This window comes from Grampus griseus (assembly GCF_964374135.1).
Source record: "Grampus griseus genome assembly, chromosome: X".
NCBI classification, from domain to species: Eukaryota; Metazoa; Chordata; class Mammalia; order Artiodactyla; family Delphinidae; genus Grampus; species Grampus griseus.
The window spans coordinates 38380804-38397076 of NC_138999.1; the positions used below are offsets into that span (position 1 = coordinate 38380804).

A 16273-nucleotide genomic window follows, 5' to 3' on the forward strand; every position below is an offset into this window, starting at 1 on the left:
CAGTGAGAAATCCCCAGGGGCACACTGTTTGAAGAGCTTATTAGAATTAGAACGTCCAGTATTCAATTCTAAGTTGTCTATGTTTTTGCAATTGAACCCCTTACCCACACTGTTCAAAACTTCAGTCAATTTTGCTGTACACAAATGCTTGGGGTGGTCCGAAGAAAATCAAGAGAAAGAGATGAATTTGAACCCAGGTTGACATAGAACAAAGGAAAGAAGAGAGTCACTGGCCATGAATGTGAATGAGCATAAGTATCATGGAAGCAAGAACCATGAGCTACAAATGATCATGGGAATTGAAACCCAGTAAACTCACAGGAATTTGGGAGAGATCAATGGAGCTTCCCCATGAAAGATGGAATTTGAGACTTGACTTACTTTTATGTAAATCTCTAAGAGAGTGAGTTTAGCCTATATACAGGACATGATGACCAAATTTCAAAATATTACATTAGACATGTTGCAAATACTCTATAATGTGAAGTCTAGGGCAGCATTAGTAAAACTATACACAGGTTTTTGTATCACATGAAAGAGCCCGTTATTTTAATAGAGGTATTTAATAAATCAATCACAAATGTTTTTTTCTCTATTGGTTTTGTTAAACTTTTCACCAAATGAGCAATACCACTTCATCAATAACCTTCCCAAATAGGTTTAGAATTCTCCTTTGATAACAGTAAAAAAAAAAAAAATTCTCAGAATGGTTGAAATATACTTATAAAATACATATACATCATTCAAGGATGAAGGAGATTGTCTGAGGGGAGGATCTGGAATTCATATATGGAAAACACCCATAGAGAAATCTTCAAATCCTTCAAAGGCTGGTCCAGGCTTACCTTTACATGGTAAATCAGACGCTCTACTTCATTCACTTTGTAGGTCTCCAATCCTAGCTCCTTGGATAATCTTAAGATGCGATTCTGAGTTGGGCCAACATAAGATCCTCCAAGGTCCACATATTTAACTTTTTGGTTCTGTTTTCCCATGGAAAAAAAATAAAAATAAATATATGTAAAAATGTTATTCGTAAGATAAAAAAAAAGACAGCCCTGAAATAAGCAAATTGGCATTTCATAGGTTCTAGACACACGTTGAGGTGTATCCATAGAAAACTGGATTCTGTTAGCAACTCTACTTCAGTCATGCAACTTAACAGTTATAGAATCATTCCTTAATGTAAAGCAAAACTGATTGACCTTGAAATAGGCAAGAGACTTCTGAACCCCATCATTCTCAATACATACCACAACGTGCTTTGGGTTTTAGTGGCTTAGACTTGTAAGCTGTGAATTATGGATGAATTTCTCTTTACTTAGCATTTCAGGCTAATTTTGAGGCACCTAATGCTAGAGGAAAAGCGAGAAAGGAAATGACCACTTCTTTTCCTTTTTTTTTTCATTGAAGTATAGTTGATTTACAATGTTTCAGGTGTGTAGCAAAGTGATTCAGTTATATATATATATGTATATATATATGTATATATGTGTATATATACATATATATATATTCTTTTCCAGATTCTTTTCCATTATAGGTTATTACAAAATGTTTAATATAGTTCCCTGTGCTATACAGTAGGTCCTTGTTGGTTATCTATGTTATATATGGTAGTGTGTATCTGTTAATCCCAAACTCCTAATTTATCCCTCCCCCCTCTATCTCCTTTGGTAACCATAAATTTGTCTTCTATGTTTGTGAGTCTATTTCTGTTCTGTAAGTTCATTTGTATCATTGTTTTAAGATTCTACATATAAGTGATATCATATGATATTTGTCTTTCTTTGTGTGACTTTCTTCACTTAGTATGATAAACTCTAAGTCCATCCAGGAAATGACCACTTCCTTTGTGGTTTGCTCATCCAGACATTTGAAAGATAGCATTAGGGAATATTTGGTCCTAATTCAAACCTTTGAAACTGCTCTTATGTTCAGTAGGAAGTTTTCTATATGGTTATGAATTAGCTTCACTTGAAACAACTAAGGACCAACCTTTGAAGAAGAGTGACTAGAAAAACTTCCTATGTTTGAACATGTCCAAACATAACTGGATTCCTAATAGTCAGGGACACCAGATCAGGTCCTCCTCTTCTGTTTTTGTTTGTTTGTTGACTATATAGTTCTCTGACTAAAAAAAAAGGGAACAGACATTTCACAAGGGCAGTGGTCTTTGTTTTATTCACTAATGTATTTCAAACACCTAATTATTGGTGCAATCATTTATTGGGCAAGTGCCAAGTATCATGAGGTGAGAAAAGGGACAGAAGAAAAGGGTTGAAAAGGAAGCAAATTGAGAGGCTGTGGAGAGTAATTTTCACTCTCTTAAAGAGAGTCAAATGAAGTTCAAGACCTTCAGAAAGAAACAAGAAACTCAGCTTCAGTGTCACGTTTCTCCAGCCCATCATTATTGTCTTACCCTGATGGTGTAAGTCCTGCCTCCCACACGGTCCCGGGCTTCCAGAACAATCACATTCAGGCCAGAGTCATGCAGGAGTTTGGCTGCTGTCATACCTAGGAGAAAATACAAGAAAAAATCAGAATCAAACACTTTACAGGGACTCCAGATCAGCTCCTCATGTTAACAGCCAATGAGAAAAGTCCATGTTAGCTCATACACATGGCTTATCATCACGCTCAAGTTATTCAACTTACAGGTGGCTAGGGTTTCTCAATAGAGATCCAGAGTCCAAGTCTGGGAAACCAACTGCTATTTCTAGAAAGAATAAAAGGGATTTCATTTTTGGTAAAGGTCTCAAATCTTAAAAACTTCTTTGGGGCTTCCCTGGTGGCGCAGTGGTTGAGAGTCCGCCTGCCGATGCAGGGGACACAGGTTCGTGCCCTGGTCCGGGAAGATCCCACATGCCGCGGAGCGGCTGGGCCCGTGAGCCACGGCCGCTGAGCCTGCGCGTCCGGAGCCTGTGCTCCGCAACGGGAGAGGCCCGTGAACCGCAAAAAAACAAAACAAAACAAAAACAAAAAAACTTCTTTGGTCACTATATCAAAATGTCTATCTTTAAAGACTAAATTACATGATTATGTGTCTGACAACATGAAAGAAAACACAAAGCCACACAAAAGAGAAATGTATAAGCCCCAGCAGACACAGGACGAAACGGAGCCACTGACTTCATTCTCAAGGCAAATCTGAAAATCCGGTAAATTGGGGAGTGGGGGGTAGAGTCTGCCTTCAAAACATGTGAAAGGACCTAAGCTTTACTATTAAAACCGAACTTTTAGAAGTTGATGTAAAGTTTCAAAACCAAGGACATAAGATTCAACCCACTTAATTGTCCTAATTCCCCATATGATCCATCACTGAAGAATGAAATGACTCCATTCATTCATTCATTTAATTATTAATGTCGTCAAAAATACTTATTGTATGCCTACTACATTTCCACCACCATGAGATCAAGTTAAAAAAGAAAAAAGTTTTATTGAGGTACATTTACATACAATAAACCTTACCCAATGGGTTCAGTGAGTTTTGATAAAGTATAAAGCTTAGCGTAGAGTTCGAATATGTAGTTTTTGGTATAAGTACATCCTGAATGTAGTTTTTGACCTCACAGATCTTAAAATTCTGCATCTTTAACTTACAGAGTTTTCTCAGACAAGAGAACTCTGGTGCTCTTACCACAATAAACTGAATTTGCTTAGTTCCAAATACCTTACTCGTTTGCTTTATGAGACCAAACAAAATCAAGGAAATGACAAGATGCTGTGCCTTACAGATAAGTGAAACAGTTTCTATCCCGTCTTTTAAAAATAATAGTTCTGGGACTTTTAGATCACACTAGTGTGAAAAAAAATGATTCCCACAAAAATAGCTAATATTCATATAGTGCTCACAACATTTGAGATGCTAGTCTAAGTGTTTTAATGTATATTTTTAATGCTGTGAGAATTCAGTGAATTCTCACAGCAATCCAATAAAAAAGGTACTATTGATATTCCTATTTTATGGCTGGGGAAACTGAAGCACAAAGAGGTGTCCAAAGTCACATAACGAGCCAGCAGCAGAGCCGGACAGTTTCGTTCCAGTGTCCGTTTCTATAACCACTACGAGTATTGCTTTTCACGGGGCCTCAGAGCCATCCTTTTCATAGACCGCATCTCTCAATTTTTGTTTCAGGGAGAGATTACATTTCAAAAGATATTTTTCACTTTGTTTGGACCAACGTGTTTTTAAAACACATTTGTAGGGACCTCCCTGGTCGTCCAGTGGGTAAGACTCTGCGCTCCCAATGCAGGGGGCCCAGGTTCCATCCCTGATTGGGGAACTAGATACCGCATCCACGCCACAACTAAGAAGTCCGCATGCCACAGCAACGATACTACGTGTCACAACTAAGACCCAGAGCAGCCAAAATAAATACATAAATACATACATATTACATAAGTAGAATATTCTAAAAAAAGCACACACACTTGTATCTTGTGGTTTGATAAGAATCCATGGAACATAAGATATGAGCCTACCGTAAAAGCCACAATGAAAAGCCGAGGCTTCATTCCCCCTCTCTGAGCTGCCCTAAAAGAAGAAACCTTTTTTTTTTTTTTTAAACAGTCTGATGTGGGGCTTCCCTGGTGGCACAGTGGTTGAGAATCCACCTGCCAATGCAGGGGGCATGGGTTCGAGCCCTGGTCCGGGAAGATCCCACATGCCGCGGAGCAACTAAGCCCATGCGCCACAACTACTGAGCCTGCACTCTAGAGCCCGTGAGCCACAACTACTGAGCCCGCGTGCCCAAACTACTGAGCCTGCGCTCTAGAGCCCATACTCCACAACAAGAGAAGCCACCGCCATGAGAAGCTCGCGCACTGAAACGAAGAGCAGCCCCCTCTCGTCACAACTAGAGAAAGCCTGTGCGCAGCAACGAAGACCCAACGCAGCCAAAAATAAATAAATTAAAAAAAAATAAAGAGGCTAATGTGAAATTCCATTATTTGAGTTAATCCATCTTCCGATCCCTGTCCTTGGGTGCAAGACCGGGACTTCCAGTTGGTGGTGGGGTGATGGTGCCAAAGTCCACAGCCCCATGAGCAATGTGCACAAGCACTGCAGAACCCTAATTTAGAAATACAGGGCTTGGATTTTTAACTCCAGTTTCCTAATTTTACCTTTATAAGGAAAAAACAAAGAGAGAGAGAAAACCTTTCTATTTAGAGTCAAAATTGCAGATGATTCAATGCTGTTTCTCTTATCAAGCATCAGTTCAACCAATGAAATATGAAATAACATGCAGCCATAGTAACAGCTGCTATCGTGGAATTCAGATACACTTGCTGAGCATGTTGAGGCTTAAACAAAAGGGCTCAGAACGAAACACAACATCACTCATATACACTAGCATTTTTTTTTTTTTTTTTTTTTTGCTGTACGTGGGCCTCTCACTGTTGTGGCCTCTCCCGTTGCGGAGCACAGGCTCCAGACGTGCAGGCCCAGCCGCTTTGCGGCATGTGGGATCTTCCCGGATCGGGGCACGAACGCGTATCCCCTGCATCGGCAGGCAGACTCTCAACCACTGTGCCACCAGGGAAGCCCCTACGCTAGCATTTTATATTCCACAAAAGGTACTACTGGGTAAGCGCAGTTACCCAATAGTATCTGATGCTAAACAGAAACATTTACTAAAACAAGCCAGGGTCTTATCAAATCATTGAATAGAGTTCTTTATGCTCATGTGCCTTAAAAAGGCATAAATAGAAATTACAAAAATATCTTTAAATAGGGCAATACGAGAATATGTTGTTAGAAATACCTCACAACTTGTCTCACTCATGCTTGTTGGATATCAACTGACAAAAACTGATTTGAAAAATAATTGACGCAAATACCAATGGCTTAAGAAAGTCCCTGCAAGTTTAGGAGGAGGGAATTTTAGGAAACTGAAGAAGAAACTGAGGAGTTGGAGTCTGGCCCGGAGCTGATTAAGATTGTTAAGATGTATAAACAACAAGGTCCTACTGTATAGCACAGAGAACTATATTCAATATCCTATGATAAACCATAATGGAAAAGAATATTAAAAAAAGAATGTATATATATGTATAACGGAATCACTTTGCTGGACAGCAGAAATTAACATAACATTGCAAATCAACAAAACATTCTAAATCAACTATACTTCAATAAAACTTTTTTTATAAATAAAATAAGATTGTTAAGATCTCAAGGGATTCCTTAGTGATGACTGGCAAAAGGACTAATGGTTTGATTAATCAAAGAATAAGCAAACAACGAAGTATCCAGAAGTGCCCCAGCTTACAACAGGGTTGTTTCCCAAGAGTTCATGTTTATGTCAGTCATTTGGAACTCTTTTTTTAAATAAATTTATCTATTTGTTTATTTTTGGCTGAGTTGGGTCTTTGTTGCTGGGCGAGGGCTTTCTCTAGTTGTGGCGAGCGGGGGCCACTCTTCGTTGCGGTGCGCAGGCTTCTCATTGCAGTGGCTTCTCTTGTTGCAGAGCACGGGCTCTGCAGGCGTGCAGGCTTCAGTAGTTATGGCACGTGGGCTCAGCAGTTGTGGCTTGCGGGCTCCAGAGCGCAGGCTCAGTAGTTGTGGCGTACGGGCTTAGTTGCTCCGTGGGATCTTCCCAGACCAGGGCTCGAACCCCTGTCCCCTGCATTGGCAGGGGGATTCTTAACCACTGCGCCACCAGGGAAGCCCCCTTTGGAACTTTTAACACATTTTGCCATAGAACAAAAATATGAGAGATGGTACATTCTCTGGGAAGTCTGGGAATTTTAAAATGCAATACTATTGTGAAAAAAAAAATCATAAAGTAGCAGAATTACATTTGCCCTAAGAACACTAGACAGTGTAATTGGCACAGTTGAAACAGGCAATCATTTCCTGACACAATGCAATAACAGCTAAAAAAAAAAAACCCCACAGTAATAGCAGCCACCATCATAAAGCATTGAGGATTGCTTTGCTGTGTGAAGAAACAGCATTTCATACATAATGCTCATCGGATTTTCACCACAGTGCTGAGAGGTATTATTATCCTCATTTTAAAAAGAAAAAATGGAGGTTTGGAGACATTCACTGACTTGCCGTAGCTTATACAATTAGTAAATGGCAGGGTCAGGGTTCAGCCCCAAACCTGAACTCTTAGCCACCACCCACGGACCAAAAAGGAAAAATTTTAAATGCAGTAATCTATACACTGATTGATGCAAAGTGTTTTAAAATATTCTGCTCTCCATCTAAATAGAAGAATCTTAAAATATCAGTTTTTCTCTTAAACAGATATTTAATTTTTGCAACTAATTTAGAAACAAGCATATAATGACTTCCTACTTTTAAAAAGCTAATTAAACTTGAGTTTAACATGCAGGATCATTTCACAATGATCATTTGGCAACTTCAGAGGCAGCCCCTATGTGTCCCTGACAGGCCCTTGATAAGATCATCTCATTTGTTACCTCTAAATGGTGCAGGATCCGTAGTATTTTGGCTCAGGGAGTCTCCTTCGGATGGATAAGCAAAGCATGGCGCACCTTACTAATGGTAGACTGAAGCCTAATGCCATGAAATGATCAAAATATTTCATCTCCCTTCCCAGGTAATTCACTTGGAAAATGTTTCATCAAAGTGATGACTATTTCAATTAAATTATTTGGATACTTCAATTTGGATTAGACACTCAAGTTATTTAAAATACCTAAACATCAGTGGTTTGCAGCTTTATTAACATTCTGTGCTTCCAGTTTTGTGCCACGGAAAAGGGCCGAAGAGTAACATACTGTAGGAGACTGAAAAGTACACAGTGCAGGTAACAAAGGGGCCTCTTCTTGCTTTGTCGATATGTCTCATGTCCTTCCTATCAAAACCTGATCTTTAACAGAATTTGTCAGCATTTTCAAATGCAAAGTTAATTGTTTTGAAAACATTATGAAACATCAGTACTTCAATATTACATAAAGACTTTTTCTCAGTTTAAAGTTACCCAAAAAAAGTACCGTGTTAACCGAAACTGAGAAAAAAAATTCACTGTACCTCAAAGCATCTCTACCCTTATAACACTGGTAAACCACATAAGCACTCCCTCAGAAAGGATAAAAGCCAAAAGTATGCAAACAGCCCTCATCACCTCTGTCACTTCTGACAAAGCAAATGGTTTTATGAGAAAATTCTAGAAACAACCAAGTGACCTTCTGATCAAAGAATTGGAATTCTTTGATGTCTCTACAGAGAATGCCTTTTCAGTTATTTAACACAAACATGCACACACAAACAAAAGGGTCTGGGGTAAAAAGAAAAATATCACCAATGTGAGATTAAATTCATTAAAGGAGAGCGGCATTTGTAGGTAGAATTCAGACGTTGATTGTTGAACTCTTCAACACAGAGTAGAGGCAGGTAAAGATATCACTGAAAACCGGAACATTTTATTCCCAATGTTTTACATATAAGAATTTATCCTCCTAACAACTCTATGAAGTGGGCAGATGTAAAAAGAGAAGCACAGAGAGGCCAAGTAATATACCCAAGGTCACACAGCTGGCCAATGGCAGAGCCAGTATTCAAATCCAGACAATCTGACTCCAGATAACAAACATGGCCAGCAGCCTTTACTAAAGGGTGAAACACTGAACGCCTTCCATAGAACATCACGAACCACATAAACATCAGGGTCACTGCTAGCACATTCCATACCTTTGTGTAAATGACAAGAAGGTGTTACAGGGAAGAACAAAATCTGACTGCATGCTGGATCTGTTTCTTTTACTTTAACCTTTGCTTCCCATTGCTTTTGTTCACTAAAAGGATACTGTCTATACATAATGGCCTGCCTCAGGGAACCCTGCCCCTCTCTGTGAATGTTAAACCAAAGTGCCTTTGTTCAAGGAAACATCCTGACCCTGTCCACCTGTGAATGGCTGCAAGAAAGAAGAAATTAACACATTCCCTCCCTGAGGCTGGCCATTCCAGGTGATATTTGCAAATGGCCTTTTAACCTTACTTCCTCACCTCCTCCCCCTCTTTGTTCTATAAGAGAAACTGGCATCCAGACCCCATAAGATGGTTCTTTTGTGACACTAGTCTGCCATCTTCTTGGTTTGCTGGCTTTCTGAATAAAGTCGCTATTCCTTTGCCTCAACACCTTGTCTCCCGATTTATTGGCCAGTTGAGCGGTGAGCAGAGCGAGCTTGGACTCCGTAACAAAGGCACACACTCATGGCAGGTGAATTTCAAAAAGGCATCCTTTCTTCGGGTGAATGCAGCTCACATCGGTGCTTGGCTAGCAGTGTGGGCTGGAATTACAACCCCTCTTTCATGGCATCAGCCTGAAGCTTATGCCATGGCCTTGAAACTCAGAAAACTTATTTCCTGAATGATAAGAATTTAATTATCTAGTCTGTGTCCTCGATGCCAGTACACAGTTGGCACTTACATGTTTGTTGAATGTATTCATTTAATACCCTGCAGCAAAGATGACATTTAATTACTTAGTCAAGAAATAAACAAATGGCTGAAATGGTGTCTATATAAACATAATATATTTAATATAGTATAGGAAGCTAAAATATTCACACGTTGAAACTGATTTCTTCTCGTCACACCGGAAATGGTAAAGGGATACCCTTGACTTCTTCAAAGAAAAAGAGCTGGAAAGAAAGCCAGCTAACCAATTATAATAACCACCTTATATTTGTACAGCACTACAGTTTCCAATATTCACACACATTAAGTTCTTAACAATAAGCCTTTGAGGCTCTCACTGTTATTCCAATTTTTCAGATTAGAAAATGGAGTCTGGGAGAGATTCAAGAGCTTGCTCAGCGTTACACAACTAGCGATGGCAGAGCTCGGTCTAAAATCCGGCTCTGTTTTTGTGAACTGTGTGTTCTTCATTAGTCACATTACTTCCTGTAACATACAAGGGCCAATGTTGTTAAAAAAAATTCTCAAAGCATGCCGAGTTTTAAAAATAGAATATTTCTTTATTAACTTTCTTGGAAAGACTATATTGATAAAAACCACCTGGAGTCTGTCAGTGCCCAAAACCCTGGGACCAAGACATTTACAGGGAGATCTGAAGACATTTAGAGCGTCGCAGTGCCCTCTAGGATACCGCCATTGAACTACTCATTAAGAGGTGCTTTGGGCCCCGCCCCCTCGCCTGGGTCTGGGGCCCTGCCAGACGGCGGGCGGGTAGGGGCGCCCAGAGCGGGGGCGGGGCTCAGTGGTCGAGTGACGGCCCGCCTCACCTATTCGGGGCCCGGGCCGCGGCGCAGTGGGCCCCGTAGCCAATGGGCGGGGGGGGGGGGCCCGGCCGACAGGGAGAGGGAGCTCGCTGCTGGGGGACAAGGGGGGAGGAGGGGGCGGGCTCCCAATCCGGTTCCATCCGGTTCTCCTACCGCCCCCGCCGCGGGTCGCAGCAGCGACCAAGCAGCCTAGCTTCGCGAAGGCTCTCGGCGCGCCGCGGCCCGCAGGCACCCGGCTCGCGCCCGCCCCGCCGCCACGATGCCCAAGAGGAAGGTCAGCTCCGCCGAGGGGGCGGCGAAGGAGGAGCCCAAGAGGAGATCGGCGAGGTTGTCAGCTAAACCGACTCCTGCAAAAGTGGAAACGAAGCCAAAAAAGGCGGCAGGAAAGGATAAATCTTCCGACAAAAAAGTGCAAACAAAAGGGAAAAAGGGGAGCAAGGGAAAACAGGCTGAAGTGGCTAACCAAGAAACTAAAGAAGACCTGCAGAAAATGGAAAAACTAAAAATGAGGAGAGCCCAGCTTCTGATGAAGCAGGAGAGAAAGAGGCCAAGTCTGATTAATATCACACACCTGGTCCTATCAGTGGTCCCTGTTTCCCTTCTTGTACAATCCAGGGGAATATTTTTATCAACTATTTTGTAAACGCAAGCTTTTTAGTAGCTCTAGAAACATTTTTAAAAAGGAAGGAATCCCACCTCATCCCATTTTTTAAGTGTAAATGCTTCTTTTTAAGAGGTGAAATCATTTGCTGGTTGTTTATTTTTTGGTACAACCAGAAAATAGTGGGATATTGAATATGGGAGGCTTTGATTGTCTTGGGTGTCAGCTTAACATTCCACAGATGGAGGGTAGCTTTTCTATCCTATAATACAAAGCACACTAAATGGCAGTTTGGAGTCAGTTGTGCATTTAATGTCTTAAACACTTTAAATTACTTCTCTTCCCACGTTGTTTTTGGTAGAATTGTTTCCTCAAGCAAACCACTGACCCCTTGGTCTTGGCTCTCCTGGGCAGAATTTTGTGCACTCTGTAACATCTTTGGTCGTGGTAGTCCAGTTCTTCTAGTAACTGTTAATGTGCTGTGAACGATTGACAATTTGAGTATGTAGTGTATGTGATATTAAATTGTGAATTAGTGGGACTTAACGATGTAACAGCATATCAATATTTGAAGATATTGGTACTTGATATCCTGTGATGGAAAATCTGCCCCCAAATTTTAAGCTGGAAAGTCACTGGAATAACTATTCAGAAAAGAATCACAACTACATGATTTTTTAGGTTTTTGGTACGTATGTTGAGAATTGTGTACAAAGTGAAATGTCTGTGTACCGATCCTCAAAACAACCAATAAAATCTCAATTATGAAAGAAAAAAAAAAAGAGGTGCTTTGGCCAAACAGTTCCTCCTCAAGTCCAGGCTAACTCCTCTTTCCTGAGAACGCACCGATCACAACTTTCCTGAAAACTGAAACAACACATGATATAAACCAAACATATCAATGTGTATGTACTATCACTTTGATCACTGAGAAGCAAAGTCTAGAATTATGTTATTCACATCTTGTCCCCAGATATGAAAAAGACTCCAAGCCCTCTTGGAAGCCCTTTGCTCTGTTTTCTCTTAGACAGTCAAAATATACAACACAAAAACAAATGGCAATAGCTTCTAAAATAAAGAAGACCTTTGCTGAAGCCTCAGGCCATGTGATGATTTATGCTCTTGAAAAGGAGAAAAAAAACATCAAGCTTTCATGAGTTGCCATAGAAACCTTTCTCCAGATGCGGCTGCTTCTGAGATACTACAATGAGACTGCCTTCCAAGGCCTTTCAAAATACATTTAAAACCATAAAAATTGTTTCATCACGCTTTACATGTAAATTATTGCATTTCCCTAAAATGTCAGCAATCATAATGAGCCTCGTTTCATAGCCAAGCTCTTGTCTTTTTTTTGTCGTGTGAAAGGAGTGGGTTCTCTTTCGTGTATTATAATCATGGTAGACAAAATTTGTTTCTGCTTGACCTCAGTATGGTCTCCCATGAAAAAAGGAGACAAACCCAGGGCTTCCCTGGTGGCGCAGTGGTTGAGAGTCTGCCTGCCGATGCAGGGGACGTGGGTTCGTGCCCCGGTCCGGGAAGATCCCACATGCCGCGGAGCGGCTGGGCCCGTAAGCCATGGCCGATGAGCCTGTGCGTCTGGAGCCTGTGCTCCACAACGGGAGAGGCCACAACAGTGAGAGGCCCGCGTACAGCAAAAAAAAAAAAAAAAAAAAAAAAAGGAGGCAAACCCAGAAATTACAGCCTTGTCTTTCCCAAATTTGTGTGTTATAGTCTTCATTTTAAAAATTGTTATATAAAACTAATCGTTTAATTCACCTTTTGGAAATTCAATGGAATATATATAAATAAACACACACTCCTTTAAGAATACTGTTTTTTAAGTATCGAAAATAATCATATGATGCCACGATAGTTTCCTTGACTGTGATTTAAGGGTGAAATATCTCTGCCCTCCTATGGATTACCAACATGATTTTTATTTTATTTTTATTTATTTATTTATTTTACCAACATGATTTTTAGAATCACAAACATCTTTAAGGTAGAATATAAAATAGAGATCCATTCCCCCTTTGGCTCACCCACTCCCTAGATCTTAGTCTCTGAAAGAGCTGGGTGTTACAAATGCCCAGAAGAGGGTCACAGGCCTGCTGTAGAATACTTTGAACACTTCTTCATTTCAACATCTCCTTTCACCAAAAATGAGATGATTAATTTGGAATTCTAGAAGAACAGAATAAAATGTGGACATTGCCAAGGAAAAGAAATCTGGATGAGATGTGACAAGTAACTGGAAGAAATGAAGTTACAAAGCAGTCATTTGGGAGCCTAGTTTGGAGCCTGGCCCAGGAGTTTTACTTTGCTGCTGAAACACCCTTGTGAGCCAAAGACCAAGGCAGTCAGCGGTGTGCAAGGACCAGAGTAAGAGGAAAAACATAGCCTCATTCAAGGACAAGGCAGAACATTGTCATTCTGTAGAAAAGCTCTATGCCAAATAGGTCTAATGGGCTTTATGACCTTGAACAAGAGTCCCCACCTTTCTGGGCCTCACTTTCCCCATCTGTAAAATAGTGATTAACCCCCTTTCCATTCTGTGATTAATCTACATGAGACAGGACAACAATTTTAATTAACCTGGAATTTCATTACATAGGTGGTGTCTTCATAACTCCAAAGCATTAGCCCAAAGTCTGCCCTGCGGAGCATGAAATTTGAGTGACATCAATAGGTGTTAATAAAAAACATGTGAATTTTGTTATAATAAAGGCATTGTGATAAAAACAAAAAAACCAAAAAAAACACGTGATTTTTGTGCTTGTTGTACGACAAGAAAATGCAGATGCAAACAAAGCTGGTTAAGGATAGGCGTGCTAAGGTAATTAGAGGCAGGAGGTCCCGATGTCTGTGGCTTCCTTTGAAATGCATCAAAAAAAGAGGGATTGACAGATAAAGAGAGGGATGGATAGATGGATAATACGGAACAAAGCAAATATAGCAAAAATGTTAACTGTACAATCTAGTTGGTAGGTATATGAGTGTATAATTCCTTGAAAATTCTCACAATAAAAAATTCTGGAAAAAAAAAGTTAAATCGGGTGGTCAAAAGGTACAAACTTCCAGTTATAAAATAAATAAGTCATGGGGATGTAATGTACAACATGGTGACCATAGTTAATCAGACTGTATTGTATATCTGAAAGTTGCTAAGAGAGTAGACCTTAAAAATTCTCATCCAAAGAAAAAAAATATTTGTAACTATGTGTGGTGATGTATGTTAACTAGACATATTGTGGTGATCATTTCACAGTATATACAAATATTGAATCTTTATGTTGTACACCTAAAGCTAATATGTCAATTATATATCAATTTTTTTAAATGGCTATAAAATCAAAATTATGAAGATGATTATTTGAAATAATAGGTGGGTTTTCTTAGATTATACATATTTTTAATTGCAAAATACTTAAGGTTTGCCCAACTTAAAGATGAATGGGGCCTCCCTGGTGGCACAGTGGTTAAGAATCTGCCTGCCAATGCAGGGGACACAGGTTCGAGCCCTGGTCCGGGAAGATCCCACATGCCGTGGAGCAACTAAGTCTGTGCACCACAACTACTGAGCCTGCGCTCACTCTAGAGCCCATGCACCACTACTACTGAAGCCCACGCGCCACAACTACTGAAGCCCGTGCACCACAACTACTGAAGCTCGCGCACCTAGAGCCTGTGCTCCACAACAAGAGAAGCCACTGCAATGAGAACCCCGTGCACTGCAACGAAGAGGAGCCCCCGCTCGCCGCAACTAGAAAAAGCCCGTGCAGCAACAAAGACCCAACACAGCCAAAAAAAAAAAAAAAGATGAATGAAGCATTGTTTAAGTACAAATGTTTGCTGACATTTTCTGTATCAACAATGGTTGTTAGTAATATGTTACCAAGCTGCCGTAAAATAAAATAAAAATAAACACACACACAAAAAGTTAAACTGGTTTCTATCCAGCTGGACGTATTGCATACCTCCATCAGGAGTTACTATATACTATTTACATCATTTCTTAGTCTCTATAACTTATTGGGGGACAGGAGATGGAAGTGATTTTCTCAAGGGCAGAAATGTCTCCTTACATATTTTGGGGAATACTACCTAAAGCAACTGGTCCATTTGGTCAATTTGTAGCCATTGTGGCTACAACTGGTGGTGGGTTGGTCACAGAATCCCCTCTCAAAAAAAAACCCTCCTCTCTTCCTCCCTACAAATCAAACATTCTCAACCACACTACTGTCCTTAAGCGCACGTTATCAAGGAGTTGATATCCAAGCCTAACGTGCTTCTAGAAAAGAACGAAGCCTAACAGGCAAGGCACCACAGGGGTGGGAAGAGGGTGACTGTAATATACATATTTGGAAAGGGAGCTTCCTGGGAAGGCTGGAAGTGTACTTAGTTCCACCAAGTGAAAAATGGTGAAACAACAGTGTAAGAAACTAGAAGTTTCCCTCTTTCTTCTTCTTTCAAGATATGCAGTGCTGCAGGAAGGCCCATGGGCTACCAGTTTAGAACCTCTGCTCTAAGCTATCTGGACCTCATCTCATTAACAGGGATACGGCTTCAGCAGAGGTCACCATTTTCTTGGGTTCTTACTGATTCGTCAGCTCCTTGCATGGCTTCAAAGATGGCAGCTCTTCCTGTTCCAAAGCAGGGCTCTTCATCAAACCAGTAAGGAAATTCCTAGTTTTCATTATATTTACAATGTAGGGATAACTGACAAACCTGAAACTAATGAATGATCATATCCTATCCATTTTCCCAGGTTTTTTTCTGACTCGTAACTTGGGCCCAGTCATTTGCCCGGGAGTCTGTGTCTGAAACCTGGAATTTATCCTTGAGTTTTCCTGATCCCTTGTCCCATCTTACCCTTAATGCCCTAAAGATCCAGCGTGACTTCACCTCTGCCAACTTTTCTAGCTTTATCCTTCTGCTCCCCACCCTGTACCTTATACTCTAGCAATATTGAATCCCCTCCCCCTGTGGTTCTTTCCATATCCCACACTGTTTAGTGTTTCCAGGCCTTTGTTCTCCTGGGAAAATTTCACTTAATACCATCTCATCCCCCCAAATATAGCTCAGGCTCTAGACAATTTGCCCTACCCAACTGTCTCCCCCAAGGTGTGTTATGAGCCCTGAGTCACAGTTACCATAGCAATGAATAATTTACCCCTTATTAGAGCACCTACAGTAAGAATGAGGAGACCAGGGCTTCCCTGGTGGCGCAGTGGTTGAGAGTCCGCCTGCCAATGCAGGGGACACGGGTTCGTGCCCCGGTCTGGGAAGATCCCACATGCCGCAGAGCGGCTGGGCCCGTGAGCCATGGCCGCTGAGCCTGCGCGTCCGGAGCCTGTGCTTCGCAACGGGAGAGGCCACAGCAGTGAGAGGCCCGCGTACCGCAAAAAAAAAAAAAAAAAAAAAAAAGAAATGAGGAGAACGTGG

General features: G+C 40.9%; 1 protein-coding gene and 1 pseudogene across 2 annotated transcripts in view; one reads left to right on the plus strand and one right to left on the minus strand.

Annotated features, from left to right (window-relative positions):
* Window positions 1-16273, minus strand: part of MAOB (monoamine oxidase B) — a 110900-nt gene that overhangs the window by 64160 nt on the left and 30467 nt on the right. Inside the window, exons 2-3 of the mRNA XM_082681444.1 lie at window positions 2423-2517; window positions 846-983 (exon numbers count right to left, since the gene is read on the minus strand). Coding sequence (XP_082537570.1) covers window positions 846-983; window positions 2423-2517 — 233 coding nt within the window. The remainder of the gene's footprint in view (window positions 1-845; window positions 984-2422; window positions 2518-16273) is intronic.
* On the plus strand, window positions 10393-11367 carry LOC309839754 (non-histone chromosomal protein HMG-14-like; annotated as a pseudogene). The gene has a single exon. The product of its transcript is annotated as a non-histone chromosomal protein HMG-14-like (transcript).